The sequence below is a fragment of the Corvus moneduloides genome, chromosome 1, assembly GCF_009650955.1.
Source record: "Corvus moneduloides isolate bCorMon1 chromosome 1, bCorMon1.pri, whole genome shotgun sequence".
In the NCBI taxonomy this organism is placed as follows: Eukaryota; Metazoa; Chordata; class Aves; order Passeriformes; family Corvidae; genus Corvus; species Corvus moneduloides.
This window is the reverse complement of record NC_045476.1, coordinates 146669061-146688978: the sequence shown is the minus strand read 5'-3', so window position 1 is coordinate 146688978 and position 19918 is coordinate 146669061. Positions and strand designations below refer to the sequence as shown.

The 19918-nt window shown below is 38.9% G+C and overlaps 1 protein-coding gene across 6 annotated transcripts in view; it reads right to left on the bottom strand.

Moving 5' to 3' along the window:
• Positions 1-19918, bottom strand: part of OXR1 (oxidation resistance 1) — a 277515-nt gene that overhangs the window by 241815 nt on the left and 15782 nt on the right. For 3 of the 6 annotated variants that reach the window (XM_032131326.1, XM_032131334.1, XM_032131370.1), the window contains exon 1: positions 2914-3022. The exons of 2 other annotated variants lie outside the window; for them this stretch is intronic. In XM_032131326.1, coding sequence (XP_031987217.1) covers positions 2914-3007 — 94 coding nt within the window. In that variant the 5' untranslated portion in view covers positions 3008-3022. Of the gene's footprint in view, positions 1-1419; positions 1441-2913; positions 3023-19918 lie in introns of those variants that run through there. One more of the 6 variants, XM_032131352.1, reaches the window with a different exon arrangement.

The following is a 19918-nucleotide window of genomic DNA, read 5'->3' as shown; positions in this document are numbered from 1 at the left end:
GGACAAGCTATTTGAGGGAAACCAATAGGTATAAAATTGATGAGTAGCTGAAGCAGGTTCCCTTGAAGGTGACTGGTGCAGAAGTAGGAAGAGTAAGGTGTTGGATACAGAATCACAGAATTGTTTAGGCTGGAAAAAACCTTTAAGATCAAGTTCAACCATTAACCCAGCACTGCCACCTATCTCAACAGAAGCTTTGCTGGCCTCATCACCTTCCTTTTCCTCCAGGCACAACTATATCCTTTTTGGGAAAAAAAAAAAAAAAAAAAAAGGACTGATACAGTAACCAAATATATTAAATGAAACACTAATTCAGACTCTGGATTTTTTTTCCTTTGCACAGAAGGTTTTTGGTTTTGCACAGAAATATTTCCCATAGCATTTCACTGGCTTAGTGAGGGCAACTGTGTGTCAGCTGCTGCCTTTCAGCTGAACCTACTCCCTCTCTGGTGGAAGGTACAAAGTGCAAAGTGGCATAACAGCCTTGGAAAACCAGCCTCACTTTCTTGTGAACAGTCACTTTGCACTGAAGCAGATGCAAAATATCATTTATCTGCTCAGAGATAAATTCTGGAAGGTACAACTTCCAAAATGAGAAACTTCTTAACAGCGATACTGATTTCTAAAATGTCTTAAAGATGCCACTAAAACTGGCAAAAAAATCTCAGTGAACCTTTTCATTTGCACCAGATATACTTAAGCATAGTTTACTGAGAGTCACACTGACTGCTTGAAGCCATGCAAATCTAAGCACAAGGATCAAGAATAAAAAATATTTTCTGTCAAGAAACAATTGTTTTATAACAAAAAATATGGCAAAGGGTGTTCATACAGAATTACACAATAAGATCTTTATCAAAGACTTGGAGGAGGCAATGGAATGCACAACCATCCAGTTTGCAGATGGCCCCAAATTAGGGGAGACCAGTTGATATGCTTAGGGGCAGGGCTGCCACCCAGGGAGAGTTGGACAGGCTGGAGGCATGAGCTGACATGAAATTCATGAAGGACAGATACATGAAATTCAACAAGGACAGATACAAAGTCCTGTACTTAGGAAGGAAGAAACCCTTGCAATGGCATAGGCTGGGCACTGCCTGGCTGGAAGGGCAGCAAATTGAGCATGAGTCAGCAGCATGTCCCAGCAGAGAGACGGCAAACAGCATTCCAGACTTTATTAGCAGGAACATGGCCAGCAGACAGAGGGGAGGGATCATACTGTTTTATTAAAAAGTCATCAGACCCTTCCTGAAATACGCATCCAGTTTTGCAGCCTGCCCTTGATGCAAGAAGGACACTGATAAACTGGAGAGAGTTCAGGTGAGCACTGAACCACATGGCCCAGAGAGGTTGTACAGCCTCACTCATTCAAGTGTCTCAAAACCCATCTGAATAAAGCTCTGAACAACCTGGACTGACCTCACAGCTGACCTTGCTTTGAGGAGGAGGATGGACTAGAGTCCTTCTGAGGTCCTCTCTAACTTGAGTTAACCTGTGATCCTGTAAGTCTAGGGATAAAGAAGGAAAAACATAGAAGGGATGTGAAATGACGGTTGAAGCTGGGATAATTAAAATATAATGCTAGTACAAATATAATGACAGGATAACAGATTGTTTTCTGCTTGAAGGAAACCGCAAGAAGAAAACACTTTAAAATTTCTAGTCTGAAAGGTTAGAAAAACAAGTTACATTAAATTCCTCAGAGGGCTAAAAGCAGCAAAGAGGAATAAAATATATACAGATATAAACCTGACTTAGTTGAATTGAAAAATACTGAAAGCCAGGAGGGTCAATAAGAAGATGAGAAAAAATCTGGAAAATGAAACATTGCTATGAATGGAAAGTCTTGAAAATTAAGAGGAGAACATAATGGCAATGGGAAATGGCAATGGGGAATACTGAATCAAAACCAGCAATGGAAGCCAAAGATTTTGAGAACTGTTACCTTTGAAATAAAAATAAAACTATACACAGAATTTTACCAGTTCAAAAGGAATAACCTAAAGAATGGAAAGAATTTGACTTCAGTACTCATATCACTGGGGACACCTGGAATGTGTAAGAAGCCTATCAGCAGCATCACTATTCCACAGTTTCTTTGCAGAAGCAAGCAAGTGAAGAAATAAAATGAAAAAAATAGAAATGAGAGAACTCTAGTTCAGTACTTAGGCAACTAAAAATGAACATGGTCATGCTTACTTAAGTTACAGTACGATGAAGTGACAATGAGAGCTAACGGGAATGAAAAAATTTTTGCACTTCAGGAAAGCTTTGATATGCTGCCACATTAAAGACAACATGTGCTAATTTTTGGTATTAGTGTCATGCTTGCAGTAAAATGGAAAGGAAAAATCTAAAATAGGCTTGGAAGACAGTTAATTCAGGCAATCTCTGAAAAAAAAAGCCTGTTGAGAAACAAATCAACACAAGTAAAGTATGAAGTTAACTAGAAATATTCCTAAATCTGTCCTTGTAGAAAAGTTATCACTCAGCGGAAACAAAATTTCTCATTTACCAAAACCATCTGTACTTCACTAACCTTAATAAATTAAAAAACAAAAAAAAATCCCAAGTAAACAAACCAAATATTACTAATAATGTAAAAGAATATAAGATTCTTAAACATTATTCAAATTTCAAAAGTGTGAAGTGCCCATATGATATTCAACAAGTAGATTGCTCTAAATTCTTTACACTCATACCCCAAAGGCCTCCATGTAGACAGGCCCCTCCAAAAGACTGCAATACTGCTTAAATATTTCCCTGTTTTTCGCTAGATCACCCACTAAACCAAATTATACTACTGACTTGCTGTTTCTTAGGAAAAAACATTCTGATAACTTTGCCAACACCCTTTGTCATACCAAAAGATGAAAAAAAATACCCTCAGAATAAAAGGATAAGATCACCTACAGCAGAACATGTTTGGTAGGTAGGTCAGTGCTTTTCTCCTGGCCTCTGACTCGAAAACGTTGGCTTTCTCCTGCAGATGTCTGTCCTCTTCCATACTTGGGGAACTGCAGAGACTATTTTAATCTAATGTTCTGAACTGCTCAGGGAAAGAGGAGCCAAGTGATACACAGATACAGAGAAACAGACAAAGCAAGAAAATGTCATGTGAATTTTTAAGTTCTTTACACAGCAGTGTAAAACAACTTAAGGCACAGAACAATGTGAGAAATGGTTTTACAGCAAGTAGTCTTTGCAGTATAATAGGATACTTAGGTAGGATCACAATAACTTCCTGAAAGCTGTGCCTCAAAAAACACAAGCTATGTCTAGTGAAAGGGATCATACAGGATTAACTAGGAGAAATGTAATGGCCTGTGGATACAAACAGTGAGATTGATTACTTCTGGCCATAACTTCTTATTTCAGCTTTTTTAGTGCACTGTACAACCATTTCAAAATTAGAAGAAATAATTCACCCAAATCTCTAAAAAACACACAACACATTTATTCTGCATGTAGTCAATCCTGAGTTTTTTGTTTGTTTTAATTACTCTAACTCTTGAAGGAAGTATACCTTACAATTCAAATAAACAATTAAAGATTTAGTTTGGCAGCTCTTGGAGCTAATTAATTTGTGATTTCTTAAGCAACTAAATGATGAAAAAAAAAAAAAGAGCTGAAATGTAGTTACTAACGTAAAGACTGATTTATCTGAAAAGTAAATGAAATCTTTAACAGCAATTCTTATGCACTGAAATAAACCTGCCACTTCTTGTTGATCAAAGGTCAGTTCAGAGAAATTTAATAAATTTTTTTACTACTGCAAATAATGAGGGCAGCCAAGATTGTGTCCATTCAGAAGTATTAATTCTCTATTTTGTCATTAATATTTTTTTCTGATATGGTGAAGGAAAAGTACTTTAGAAATACAGAAATTAACTTGATATATTTGATTATGATGATTATTTCATCTGTCAGCAGCCTTTTACAGCAACCAAATAGTTGCTAAAGATCTAATACTATTGTCTGTTATGATTACATTTGTAATCCTGTTAATTTAATCTTCTTACACTTCCATTTTTTTCTTTAAAAATTAATTACATTATTACTGCTATATGCTTTTTATTTGAATCATACAGTTTCCATGACAGATGTTTTCTTCTTCCAAAATAAATAGGAAATAGGTTAAATATTTCTGTCTTTAAAACAACAACAACAAAAAATAATTACAACTTTGTTTGATCATCCCAGTGACAGCTCACATGACCTCATCTGATAATACCTCTTTCATCCCTTGTTTTTAAACCCTCACCTTTCATTCTTTAAAATACTATCACAGTGCCTCAGAATATACTTCATTTTCAATTTCTTGCTTTTGTTTCTTTTCTTTTCCTACATTTTAAAACACCATATATCTTCTGGTGTCATAGCATAGATTCTGCCACTAAATCCACACAGTATATTCAGTGGGGCGATGTAGCTGTGCTCTATCACTCATTCCTTGTTAGATCATCCACCTCTGCCTGTAGGCAATTCAAGAAAAACCCTAACTACTATAATAGGAGAGAAAGAATTTCTTTGCATGATCTCTGTGAGCATGCTAAAGAAATGTATTGATTTTTAAATCAGAGAAAAAGACAGAAAAAAATAAACAACCATTTGCCTTGGGTATTTGACCCTCCTTCACCTTCATGGCAGCACACAGACCTTCCTTTCCTATGATTTCAGGATAAGGGGACATTTCTCTGCATCCTTTAGATCATCTTAAAATCTAAGTTCCTTGGAAAACTAAGATGGGGGAAGGGGGGAAGACTGCTGAAGACTGCTTGCCCTTCTCTAGGCTCAATTGCTGGATCATCAATTATTTATTATTAATTAAGCAGTGGATGTGCAGAAAACAGCATGAATGCAGAAAAGACTCACAGGCAGTAGCCAGGAGTGATAAGGTTTTCATTATTTTTCTTTATTTACAAAGATTTATAAAGCTTGATAAAGTTTTTCCCACCCCTCCCTTCTTTCCAGGCTCAACTTCACTCCTGACTCTTATCTCCCCTCTCCGGCAGCACAGAGGGATGAGGAATAGGGGTTGTGGTCACCCCCAAAATGCTTCATCTGAGCCACTCCTGCTCCAGTGTGAGGTTTTTGCCACAGGAACCAGCCCTTCATGAACTGCTCCAGAGTGGGTCCTTTTCTTGGGCAGCGGTTCTTCAAGAACTGCTCCAGCATGGGTCCTTTCCAGGGGTGAAGTCCTTCAGGAAGGGACTGCTCCAGCACAGGCACCCTGCAGGGTCACGGGTCCTGCCAGAAGACCTGTGCCAGTGTGGGTTCCTCTCTGTGGGCTGTCTGTGGGCTGCAGTCTCCTTCAGAGCTCGTGCATCTGCTGTGGCATGGGCTCTCCACTTGCTGCAGAGTGGATATCTGCTCCACCATGGCTCCCCATGGGCTGAGGGAGGGAAATTTATTTTCCTCTTCTCCACGTGCTGCAAGGAATCTCTGCTCTGACACCTGACCACCTCGTCCACCTCCTTCATCTTGGTGTCTACAGAGTTGTTTCTCTCTTTTTCCCCTCACTCCTCTCTCACAGCTGCCCCACTGTTTAGCCTTTCCTATAATTGCTATTACAGAGGCACCACCAGCAACACTGATGGGCTCAGCTTTGAGCAGCAGCAGGTTCACCTTGGAAAACCTGGAACTAGCTCTGTGAGACAATGGGATGGCTCCTGACATCGTCTCAGGCATGCAAGTTGCAGGGATCACCCCTGCAAATCCCACTACCAAATCCCTGCCACGTAAACCCAGTTTTACTTCTGCCTGATTACAAGCCACTTGAGAAACCGTATCAGATTTCCATATATCATTTGCTAATGTTGCAGACAAAATATAACACAGTTACATAATTTACAGCAGCAGAGGGAGGACTGTAGGGATCATAAGTAATTGCACACAAATAAAGATGTAGAGGTAAGACAATTCCTGGGACCAAAGATGATGAACTGCTCTTTTCTGTGCTCTTTTACCCTATTACAAAATGTAGTGGCACTGTAAGCTACATTCTGTATTTCACAAGCATTGTATTTTTTAACAGATAAACACCCTCTCTTCTCAGAATAAAACAATGTCAGCTAAATGTGAACAGCAGCAGGGAATAGAACTATACAGACCTGAGTCTCTGGTCAGCCAAAGCAAACATAGAAACTTCTGGAGGACAGAGAAACGGAGATAAGCTTTGGCTGTAATTATCTGAACTAATTCAAGAGTGAGTACGACTCAGATAGATAAAAAAGAATATGTCAAGCACATGAGTTTATTAGCTATTATCATAAAAAGAGGCATAACAGGATTTTTTTGTACCTAATTACAGATGCTAGAGACAACAACAGTAGTAGATTCATCTCAGGAATACATAGATTCTGTTCTTCAAAATTTGATGTTTAAACTAATGCTATGATAATGATTTTCATTTTAACTACAGCTGCAGTGGTAACTTCTTATACCTAAATTAAAGATGTCACTAAACTATACAGAAATAGTGATTTCAATATATCAATTTCTTATTAAATAGACACTTAAACACTTCTATTTCATTTAGCTTATAATTAAAAAAGAAGAAAATAAAAAGAATTACATTTATTCAATACAATGTGAAGAGTATTTGTGCTCAGTCATTAGCTGGTTGAAGACTAAATGCCAAGATACAATAATGCAGGTTTTCCTAACTGTATTAAATAAAGCTCTTCTCAGTTCACTTACTAAGTCTTCCATAATCAGCTGCCAAGTTTATTTATTCCTATGTTATCAACACCAAAATATCCCTTTCATTCATAATCTCTGTAATTGTCTCACTGCCATTCACTTAATGACATTAATGGTTTTCATTCTATCTTTTGAGAGTGACAAATACAGAAATGACAATATAAAATATTTATGGTACCTTATGTTCCTTTCACAAATTATATAGATCGAGTTTTGCTGCTTTCTACTTCTGCTCCTTTTGAAGATGACAGCTATACAGTGAAGTTCTCAGCTGGAACCAGATCCAAGAGTGCTGCTGCCTGTAGACTGTGTCACTCTCAGACCAAAATTTTGGGCCAGATCTGTAAGAATTACTAAAGAGGCTTTTTAGATCAAAGCTTGCCGTTTCAGTTTGGTAAATAACTAAAGTATTCCACACCTTGGCACTATGCAGCTTTCACCCCACCAGCTGTAGCTAAGGTGGATTTATCATAACACAAAAGGCTCATGTGTGACTATGGCCCCCAAAGGTGATTCTTCACTAATTTCTCTCTGCCAGTACCACCCTGAAGAACTCCAGCTGCAGCCACAGTTCCAACTTTCCACTCCTAAAGATCAGCAGACCAACTTCTACTGTTTTTCTTTCCAAGTAGAAGTTACAAAATTAACTCTCACAGAATATAGTATTTTTAGAAGACACATTAATTTATTTTACAAGTCAGCAAAAAATAGAGGAGGAAAAAAAAAAGAAACAAACCAGGAGTACCCCAGAACTGAAACCAGCCAAGGACATGCTCAACTAAGAACATGCTCAACTTTGTAAGGCTCTATCTGGCAGACAGGTGGAACAAAGAATAAGTGGATCACAGAAATGTCAGAAATTTAGTGAACACAGAAGAGTGCTAAACAGCTAAAGTTATCAGAAGACTACTTATTTTTTAATCTTTGCCCAAAGAAAAATATGATGTATCTAAGCCACTGCTATACTGGCCTAACTATAACCTGTTGTTAAAAACCTCAAAGGATGGAGATTGTACAACCTGAAATTCTTTGTGATTCTAAACATTAGGTATTTGTTCCTGAAAACAGCTTTCTTTGCCACGACTCAAGGTTGTTATTCATTGCTTTCTCAGCAGACACAGAAAACAATTCTTTACTCTTTCACACAAAAGCACTTCACATATTTGAGTGCTTTTCCCATGTCTCTCCACTGTGTCTTTTTTAGGCAAAACAACCACTTAAAATTCAATTTTTACTAGACATTATGTTTTTTAGGTTTCTGATCACCCTTATTCATATTTTAAACTGTGGATGCTCAAAACTGGAGATGATATTCAATGCAAAGTGAGTAAAACAGGAATTACTTACTATCTTGCATATGACAATGCTGGTTCTACATTCCATTTTGGTTTTTTTCTTTCTCCTCATCAGTCTACATCAGTAGCTAACATTCAGTTTGCTGTTCTTCTCTCAGGACTTTTTCTAGTGTTCCTACACAGCCAATCATTCCCCATCTCATATCTGTAAATTCTTGGAACTCAGCAATGTATCACACTTCTCAAAAAGAATTTTTTAATGCAATTGCTTCAGCCAGCTTCCCATATATCTTAGTGTGGAAACCATTAAGCTCATATGAGTTAAGGTTTGGCCAATAAATAAAAACAATAAAATATCTAATCCATCAATCGTCTGTGGGGCCAAAATATCTTTGACACTAAAGCTAGAAGCTACATATAGTTTGAATTCAGCATGTTTTCCCACCATCACCCTGTTCACTGTCATGTAGAAGTACAGGAAATACTGTGCTGCTGTTAACCTCTGCTGTCCTCAGGCCAAGAGCTGGTAAGAACAAGCCAATCAGAGATTAAAATGATTTTCCCATCCCTTACAGCTTCAGATAAGCTCTGAAAATCACCTAGAATGCAAGATATTTCAGTATTTTCTTGACATGTCTCCTTCTGTCTCTTAACTCTTGCAGCTTGCAGTTTACCTCCCCTACTGCCCTCCCCCTGACAAAATAACCTCAAAAAAAGTCAGATCTAGACTGCCAGAATCTCATACTCTGCAACAGCAATGTAGCCTTTGACCAGAAAGACAAATAAAGAAAGGTCTTGCACAGTCCTAAGCTGCTACAAGCTTGCCATATCTCTGAATAGGCACCTGTATCATACTTACCTTTCTCTAGAGCTTTATAAATGTGGGTACAAGGAACAGATCATAGAATCATAGAATATGTTGAGTTGGAAGAGACCCACAACTCCTGGCCCTGCACGGCACCATCCCCAAGAGTCACACCATGTGCCCAAGAGTATTGTCCAAACACTTCTTGAACTCTGTCAGGCTTGGTGCTGTGACCACTTCCCAGGGGAGCTGTTCCAGTGCCCCAACACCCTCTGATATCCAAACTAAACCTCCCCTGACACAGCTTCAGGCCATTCCTACAGGTCCTGTCACTGGTCACCACAGAGATCAGTGTCTGCCCCTCCACTTGCCTTCATGAGGAAGTTGCAGTCTGCAATGAGGTCTCCCCTCAGTCTCCTCTTCTCCAGGCTGAACAGACCAAGTGACCTCAGTCACTCATTGCATGCCTTCCTCTCTTGACCCTTCACCATCTTCAAAGCCCTGCTATCATTCTTACATTGTGGCACCCAGAACTGCACATAGCACTCGAGGTGAGGCTGAACCAGTGCAAAGTGGAGCAGGACTGTCACCTCCCCCCATCATCCAGCCATGCAGTGCACTGTTCACTTCCCTATTTTTGTGCATTCATCTCAGTTTTTTTCTTCACAGACAGGGTCTGAATCAAAGAGTAGCAAAACCAGTAACCACTCCAATGTGTCCCAGTGAATTTTGTTATTTCTCTGACATTTAACAAAGAAGGTTACAAAAAAACCTGTCTGTAGCTTAAAAAGGTAGGACAACAGAATTGCTAGAGTTTGTTTGTGCTGATTTTGGCTGAGATAACATCAATTTTCTTCATAGTAGCTGGTATGGGCTGTGTTTTGGATTTGTGCTGGAAGCAATGTTGATAATTCAGGGATGTTTTCATTATGCCTGAGCAGTGTTTGCATAGAGCCAAGACCTTTTCTGCTTCTCACCCCACACCACCATCAAGGAAGCTGAGGGTACCCAAGGATTTGGGAGGGGACACAGCTGGGACAGCTGACCCCAACTGACCAACGGGAAATCCCAGACCATATGGCATCATGCTTGGCATGTAAACCTGGGGAAGAAGAAGGAACAGAGGATATTCAAAGAAATATTTGTCTTCCCAAGTCACCGTTACATGTGAGGGAGTCCTGCTTCTCTGGGGATGGGTGAACACCTGCCTGTCCATGGGAAATAGTGAATAAATTCCTTCTTTTGCTCTGCTTGCATGTGTGGCTTTTCTTTACCTATTAAACTGTCTTTACCTTAACCTATGAGTTTTCCCACTTTTACTCATCCAGGTCTCCCCCCGTGTCACCAGGGGAGGAGTGAGTGAGGGGCTGTGTGGCGCTTGGTTGCCAACTGGGGTTAAGCCATGCCAATGTGAATACCAAGTCAGAAAATATTTCAGAATAGAATAGTTCAGCTGGCAGGGACTTGCAGCAATCATCTAGTCCAACTGCCTAACCAGTTCAGGGCTGACCAAAAGCTAAACCATTGTTAAGGGCATTGTCTAAAGGCCTCCAAAACACTGACAGGTTTGGGGAATCAATCGACTGTCTAGGAAGCCTGTTTCAGTATTTCACCACCCTCTTAGTAAAGAAATGCTTCCTAATGTCCAATCTAAACCTCCCCTGGTGCAGCTTTGAACCATACCCACACATCCTGCCACTGGATAACAGGGAGAAGAGCTCAGCACCTCCCCTTCCCCTTCTCAGAAAGCTGTAGAGAACAATGAGGTCACCCTTCAGTCTCCGTTTTGCTAAACTAGAAGAGCCCCAAAGGCCTCAGCCACCCCTGACAGGATGGTGACTTCCAGCCCTTTCACCAGCTGTGTTGTCCTCCTCTGGCCACGTTCAAGCACCTGAATGTCCTTCTTAAATGGTGGGTCACAGAACTGTCCTCAGTGCTCAAGATGAGGCCACATCAACACCAAATACAGTGGGATAATCCCCTCTTTGGCTCAGCTGGTCATGCTGTGTTTGATGCACCCCAGGATGCAGTTTGCTCTCTGGGCTGCCAGGGCACACTGCTGACTCTCACCAATATGCTGCCCCAGATCCAGCATCCCCAGATCCCTCTGTGCAGGGTAGCTCTCCAGCGACTCCTCTCACAATTCATACTCGTGCCCAGTGTAACTTTGTCCTAGGTTCAAAATCTGGCATTTGGACATGTCAAATTTATGATTAGAAAGGTACCAGATTAGACACCAAGAGTTAAAGCTGAGTATTAATATGATCACTTCAAGTATAGAAAAACATCCCTCAGACCACACAGGCTGTTGGAATGAACAGCCCATAAGGGTATTCACATCAAATAGTTTATTAATAAAAAATAAGGTATTTAATTTGGTATTTGAAACTATGCTCCAAGAAAATTCTGCATGGTATCTAACTCCTCCCAGCAGAAGACAAAACATGGGAATTACAGATCTTTAATATAAACACTTGTGCCTGTTCTACAGCTTAAATGAGAGTTCCTCCATTCATCAATGATGGTATTCTTATTGCTGCAAGAGGTTTATAACAGCATCAGATTATAAAAAGTCTAATCAATGCAAGGTTGTGGAAGGAAGCTTGATCTTAATTTTAATAGTTCATAATTTGCCAAAATTAAAAAAAAACCAGGGAAGGAGCCTTGTATGTGCCTAGTTTTACTAGCCAAAATTTGAAAGGAAATTGATGTTCTTCCAAGACTAAATACAAGAGTTGGAGAGATGTCTTTTGGCATCTATTGGTACAATACTTCACCCAATCTCTGCATGGAAAAAGACCTTTTTGACCAGAGTACAAGATACATGGTCCAAATGAAAGGAACAAACCCACAAATAAACAAAACACACTATGAAAAAATCCTGGTTCATTTTAATTGTTTGGAAAGTTTTGGTAGTATCTCTTGGGTAGCCTCGATGCAGGATAAACGAAGGGTCGGTGATGAGGTCTGTAGGTCACTACTACAAGCATGTAGTACATGTCATTATCTTGGTGTCCAGTAGAAACCACCAAGGGTTCTTCACAACCAAAGATGTTTGGAATGCAAAGCACCATATCTGAGGTTCAAAGCTGAATACCAACTGTTGCACGAAGGACCAGTAGGGAGAAACAAAATATGTACTGGTACTGGAAGTGCAGTGATCTGCTGGAGATCAGAAACTTTATTTTGTAAGCGTAAAATCTCCAAGAAAGTACTAGGCAAATGTCTTTTTACTTTTCACTTACTTTTACTTGTAGAATCAAACACATGGCTTAGCAGAACACTTAACAGCCTGTAACTCATAGTCCCAAGCTACACAGCACCTGTGAGTGCTGCACTTATCCCGTGTCACAAGAATGAACTGCCTTTTCTTCCCCTTCTTTTTACTATTGTTATTCTACTGGAGTTGGGTTTTCCAGAAGTCACTAGTGGACTTCTATGTAAGATGAAAACAAAATAGGAAAACTAGATTACTCCATGCTTATCTTCAGTGTAACTCTCAAAATCTCCACTGTGACAGACGAGTACATTATCAACATTGAAATGCAAATTTTCAGGAGAAGAAACCATAAGCTTTAGATTTCACCAAATTTATTTAATGGTTTTCTTTGGAAAGCTCTTTCTTGCCTCGAATCCATGTAAAGCAATAGTTTCTCTCAAAATATTTGGAATAGATACGCTAAGAGGCATCTTAATCCAGTTACAACTTTTGCAGGAGACATCAGTCTCAGGGTTACATTTTCTCAAGTGCTCATGAACTCTGCATCTGCACACCAGGTCAGACGACAGTCCCTCTGGCTTCCAGATATGCCAAACACAGATGGCTGTTCTGCAGGGTTTGGGAGAGGACTGCCCAGATATCAGTTAACCATAATGCAGACCAGGTCCCGGGCTGCCAAACTACCTTCAAACATAGGATCTGCAACCTTTTTTTCTAGAATGTTTTTTAGGGAGACAGTATCACAAGAGGTAAGACTATAATATATGTTGGCTCTGGCACATCCCTGGGACTCTAAAAGACAGCTACTAGGACAACTGAAAATAATTCTTGTCCAGGATAATGTAGGTATTACAGGATTTTGCAACCAAATTAAGCATTTTGGGTAACATGGGAAACTGATTACAGCTGGTTAAGGATACAGGTCAAGCTAATGATTTTGGGGTAAAATCTCCTGGAGTGGGTCATATTCAACTGTTGGAATAGCTTCAAAGGACTCCATTGAGAGTATCTCCTAAAAAAGTGCAAAAATGCCACACTGGGAGCTGAGCCCAGGAAATCCCATTTGTAGAGATTCCACAGCTTCCAGCAAGCCAGAATACCAGACAACCTGCAGGCACGCTGCAAATCCTGGCACACCTCGTTAAAAACCAGAGACTATCACTCAGCGTGCGCAAGTGAAACTGTTCTTGCATCTCTTTCCTGGCACACTATTCTAAATGAAAATTTATCACAACTGTTCAAGAGTCTTTGGAAAGCACTGCTTTTTCCAGGTTCTAGATATTGGAATGTTTTTTTGGACAACAGCATGCATGCCCATGTCACTACCCTGCAAGAGCCTACAGCTTCAATAAGTCAGACTTAACTACAGGTTTTGAGAATAAGACACAAGCAATAAATAGGTCATTCTGCTCCCCTTTGCACCCTGAGGAATCAAATGTGTCTGTTGCATAGTAGATTCTGAAAGAATTAGCAACAACCTGTTAGATGGAAACAGGCAAAAGCCTAGTGTAGCTTTGCTGTAACAAAAACATGGCACATCATCACCGAAGATCAGGAAAACGTTGTAGGATAACTGAATTGACCCTAAGACTTTTTTACCCTCAACAGCCATCCTCCTTCTGTTGAGAGAGACAGTGTCAGAGCAGAGTTCTTTTTCTAAGACAAAAAATTTAAAAGAGCATTTGAAAACTAAAGAATGTAACAAAAGATAAAGGATTTTTCCAATCTCTATAATCTTTTTTTGTGTCACAAACTTTTCAAGACACCAATCAAACCAAAAGCTAAATGTAAAATAAATAAAAATCAAGCAGCAGACAGCTAAAACAGAAGGAAATTGACTCTTAGAAATACTTTGAAATTCCAAATTCATCAAAAACTGATAAAACTACAGCTGCAATTATCTAAATATATGAAAAGAGTATTTCTACAAGCAGATAAATGCAGCATTCTTGGGTTTACTTTGCCTGAGAGAAGAAATCAAAATCTGATCAATAAGAAGTCTTGATCAGCTTTATTTATGAGCAGCTTGGAGCAACCATACACAAGTCAGATGCTGAAATACATTTTCTGAAGCCTTGAGAAAAAATAAGAATTAAAAATAAAGTCACCAAGCTGTATAGAGAAGACTAAACCAACATTTTTCCTCCATTTGTGGTAACTTGCAGTTCCTTCTGTCTGTTAACAAAATTAATTTTGTTAGTTGCTTACTTTGTACACAACAATAAAATGAAACACTTTTCCCTTTTTTAAGATTTTTAAAAAATTTATTTCACCACCTAAGAATAAGTGAAAAACACCAAGGATCAATTTATTTAAGATCTTTCATACAGGTCTGCTGAGAGGCACAGTCAGGAGCTCAGAAGTGAAGTCAGGAAGGATGTCATTGCCCTTGGGTAGCCAGCATTCATCACAGCAGGCAGCCTCTATTGTCCAGCGTGCTATAATAGTTTCTCAGTAGGGAAGGCAGCATGTAGCAGCATGATGACGTGCAAGATAATGCCTAAAAACACAAAACTGTTTGAGAGGGTCTGTTAGGAGTGAGTGTTTACAGTGGCAGTGAAGGGAAGAAAGGCAGAATGACCTGGTTCTCTTTTTAGTCATGAACGCTGGTAAACATATTTAATTCTGTATCATATTCAGGGAACCAAAATAAGTTTCCTTCCATTATGTGGTTTTTATTTAGTCATTGCTTGATCACCTGTCTTCTGCAGTTCTCTCCTTAACTCTGCCATTATGACATCTTGTTTTCCCAAAACAGAAACTGAATATAAGCAGGAAACACTTAGGTCTTTAACATACTACAAACTGCTTCCTAGTTCATTATATGATAGGCAGATCAATCATCACTGTCACTGAATATATTTTACTTACTTAAAATGGCTGGAGACACTGAACTGAAGTCACAGAATCATAGAATGGTTTGTGTTGGAAAGGACTTTAACAGACCAACTAGTTCCAAACCCACTGCCATGGGGAGGGACACCTTCCACCAGACCAGGACGCTCGATGCCCCATCCAACCTGACCATGAACACTTCCAGCGACAAGGCATCCACAACTTCTCTGGGCAAACTGTTCTAATGCCTTACCATCCTCAGAGAAAATAATTTCTTCTTTTTCTTATCTACTCTTTTTCAGTTTAAAGCCACTGAAGTCATTCATGGTCATTAGAATTAGCTGAGGAAAAGAGAAAACAAAAATATTTACAGCCAATAATTTTATATAGAAAAATGGGTAATTCAGATTCAAAGTCTTTCTGTGAATATTGGGCCACAGTCTAGCATGTTTAGACAAATTGCAAATGACTGCAAATTTTCCATTAGAGACACTACAAAGGTACATGGGTATTTGTGCACACACCTGCACATGAGTGAAAAAGGTATTGCTTTGCAAGATGGCCATTCTCCTGTTTCTCAGTAAGTCCCTTTCAGATTACCTTGAATCAGATTTTGAAACTCTGTTTACAGATTTGCTCCTAATTAAGTAGTTCCACTCACCTCGACGAACCTAGTTGTTATTTAGTGTGAATTAAAACAGCAGCACTTGGCATTCTACCATACCGCGTAACGACAGATTTAGTGAAGGACTAAAGCACCTGAAGGCAAGATCTAAAATACCTTCCAGAAGCTTGTCAGCTTTTCTAGTGATGCAAGGCTACACTGATATCAGGGATGTAAGAGGCATGAAGCCAAGATAGCAAGTAGGTGCAACAGATGCTTCAGTCTGGTATAAACCTACTCAATTACGCTTTACAGAGTATCTGACCACTAATTGCAAGACACAGTGTGCCAGGACATGATGTGCTGCATGCCACCTTCACAGTGGTGCAATGTTCTTCAGTATCAGAGCCCACTCTTTTTCTATGGGAAGATGCAGGAGACCATTAAGAGTAAAGAAATACAGCAGCTCCTTCAAGACTTTGGGAGACTTCACAAATCAGTGAATATAAAAGCAATTAAAAGTTCTTCTGATAAAGATATTATTTAGCCATGCGCTGTTTGGTCAGCTTCAGGTATACTTTTGGTTAAAAAAAAAAAGCCAGAGTAAATAGATTACTTTTCTATTAGTGGTGGGAATTGGCTGCAGCCAGCACTTCTGAATAATTCACACTGTCTAGCTACTTGTTTTTGGATTAGACATTTTAAAATCATGAGGTAAAAAGGTCATGTAAAAGGAAAATGAGTTGCTACAGAGCAATAGTTAGATCCACAGTCACCATTACACTATCACTGCAGCTAGGATTCATGGATCAACTGCTGATACTCTGAATGGGCATGCAATATGAAAAGCCCTCCAGGGACCCAGCTTCCCACATAAAATGCAACAGGAATACCATCATCCCATTGCCAAACTAAAGCACCACTGACACAACAATAGATATGACTGACAGGGCATAAACTGGGTTGAGGAAAATGCAAAAATACATAGTTTTTGTGAAATCTGGTCCTATTCTCTTGATAAAATTGCAAGAGAGTTACCCAATCTGACACCTTTTCGGTTGGTTTAATCTTAGAAAGAAAAAGGAGTGCAAGCAAACTTCCAAGAATGAGATGTCTCTGAGATTCCCACTAAGAAACTTCTGCTTTCTGTGAGAAAAGGAAGAGACAAGCCACTGGATTACTATTTTACATGCCACAGCAGTAACAGTTTTTAATAATTTTAATTCATTTCAAGTACCTTAATAGAAAACAAACCTACTTGATGTTCCTTCAGTTTTGCAGATATTTTGCTTTCATGCAATTATACTATAGTCACATTGCCTCTCAAGACAGTTTCTACTGAGAAAACCAATTAACACTCAGCACTTTAAAGAGGTAGAATTTAATAGTTTGGTGTTCACCTTTTTTTAGGCAGCTAAATGACAAGCAAGATTTATTTTGCATAATAAAAACAAGAATAAAAAAAGAAATAGAAAAAGACAACAGGTCCATCAGGGGAACACTTAAATACAGCTTGTTATTAATCAATTTATTTCACGCAGTGGTTTCTAAGCAGAACAAGTGTATGTGTACTGTGAGCCCATAAAAATAATGGGAGTGAAAAACTGGACACTCTAATTCTTAAAGGATGTTGATCACGGAGGATTAAAAGCATTGCATAAGAACATGAAAACAGCACTAGGCCCTCTGCTATGGGATAATGCAGTTATTTGAGAAATCTGTGGCAGAAAGCCCTGGCTTCCATTTTTATTTGTGCAATTTAGGTAATGGGGAGAATGTATTATGCTTTTCTGATGCTACAGTGATGAAGCATATCCAGAACGAGCAAGGTCAACAACTGTATCTGTTTACAAAGAGTCAGATTACAAATCTGCTAACTTGCATCCTGAAAGCTCCTTACTAAGTCAGATTAACATGGAGTTTCTGTTTATCATCCTGACATAGCTAAAGAACATAGCCCAAAGAATAGAAATGGCTCCCTGTTTCCGACACTGTAAACTCCACTAAGAGCTGCCTGCCTATTTCTTGAATTTACAGTAGAATGTGTACAGTATTTCCAAAAAGCTATATAGGAATCACAACTCATCTATCCAGGTACATCAAGTGTAATCTCATCTGTTGGCAAAATGGATTTCTGAAGGTTGAAAAAATAGTTACTATATTTTATCAATAACTTAGGCCCGCAGCACATGTAGGTATGCAAACCATAATTAAAAACTCTTTGGCAAGCAATGAATGAACAGAACCACCATGTTTAAATGCTTAAATTTAGTGGGGCACATACCCCACTTATGGAGGTTTATGGAGTTTTTCATTTTAAGTTGTTCAGGACTAAGTATATGTAGCAAATTACAGTGAGACAAGCAGATTGCCTGGATTGCTCCGTCTGTCACCCTACCGAAGGGTATTACAGTGGGCCTGCCCTTTTGGGAAGCAGAACTACTGTTTGGAAGCATATTTGCTTCCATCAGAAATCCCATTTTGCAGTGAATTCTGTTTTTCACAGCTCTAAATATAGTTTTTAGAACTGACATCCTTCCTTTCTACTAAGATTAAGTTAAGGGTGCAGAAGATGATAGAAATTGAAGACTCAATATTACACATAAACAGAACTTGAGAAAAAAAGTTAGTTTACATATTCTGCCTTTTAATAAACTAAATATTAATTACTCTAAGCCCTTAGTCTACTCCTGGGTTAGAGAATGCAAACCATCATTGTTAAAGACATGCTGGTTTATGAATACACAAACATACACAGGAGAGAAAACAGAAATGAACAGATATCAGTACATATGTTTAAGATGAACTACAGGTGAATAAAGTGGCCCAGATGGCAAGCGATGGTGGCAGAAGCATGCCCTGGGTCCACACCTTCTCCCAGAGGGGCCTCCTAGCAGGCATCCCTGCCCGAAATTACAGTTTCCCAAAGGGGGGTGGGCAAAATATAGAAAATAGGAAGATTGTACAGCAGGAGCACACTCCCATGAGACTGTGAAGAAAGAGGGCAAGTCACTCACAGAGTCTACTGAGTATCAGATTTTGGCTGTGATCAGGCTTATCTTTGAAACGATTACGTTTTTATTTGCTGCCATATGTCTATGACCTAACTATTGTATTTTGCAGCAGCCAAATGCAGGCAAAGGTTAGAAGAGATCGTTCTTTCTGCAAAAATAGTCTTATCTTTTCTTTTTTTTTTTTCCCCTAAGCAGTTTACAAAGGAAAATCAAATCTAAAATGAAAAATTGCAACACATGAGACTCTCCAAGATGCTGCTGAGGAACTTCTCTTTTTGCCTTATCTCAATGCTACATTTTCCCCTAGTTTTCTTCTCGATATGAAAGGATGCTGCTGGGCTTCTTTTTGTTAATTAGAAACAAGATCTCAAGACCAATCTAGCAACTGCAGAAGAAACTATTCCCTCCATGAATACTTCACACTGATCCTCTGTTATATTACAGGAATTTTAAATATTGTAAAAAATTGCTCACAAAAGGCTGACTCTAAATTACCAACTTTCAATTGCATATGGAAGAGTGACATAATACTTCATCTGACAGCTAAAATGCAATTTAACAAAATAATTAAACGTTCCCATTCAAATTAAGCTATAATTTCCAAGTCGTACGTGCAATAGAACCTAAAGAATCTGCAAGAAATCTAGGTCAAAGCAATTTTATATTTGACATTGTGAAATAAAAAAAAAAAAGTTAAGAAAATAGATGAACCCACATGAAAATTAACATGTTTGAGAGAGAGAGAGCCAAAGTCACAGACAACATAGATCAAGACAACATAGATCAAATAGGACATGAAACACTCTGAAACTGTATGTACACACCTAAATATACTAAAAAAGATTTCCAAAGGAATCACTCTTTATTTAACATGCCACTGGTCAAAGTAGTACCAGTCCAAAACAAATAACTTCAAAACAAGCTGCACCAGAATAACAGTTTGGATTAATATCTTCTCCAGATGGAGTTTTCAACTTAATGAACAATAAGTAGCATGAAATCTTGCTGCCAAAATTATACCCACTCCATTCTGAACAGAGGAGGAAGCACAGAGATGAACAGAACACTTTAGGTTGCACTAACCACCCTAAATACTTGCTCCTTCTAAAACAGTCCTCATCCTAAGCACTTGAAAGGACACGTATGATGAATGACTCAAGATATTAACATCAGACCATTCACTAAAACACAGACTACAGAAATTTGAAGGAAATATAGTAGGACAAGGCCAGAGCTGGATCAAAAAACCCTATCAAACTTCCAACAAAAGCCTGTAAAATAATTTCAGTGCTTAACCTGTACATAGAAATTTGCTTCACTCAAATAGAAACAGCAGACTGATTTCACAGCAGGGAGCCTCTTGACTCATAAAGCTGAGGTCATAAAGTCACTCTCAAGAAGAAATTAAACTATAAAGCAAATTAAAATTCACTACTCCAG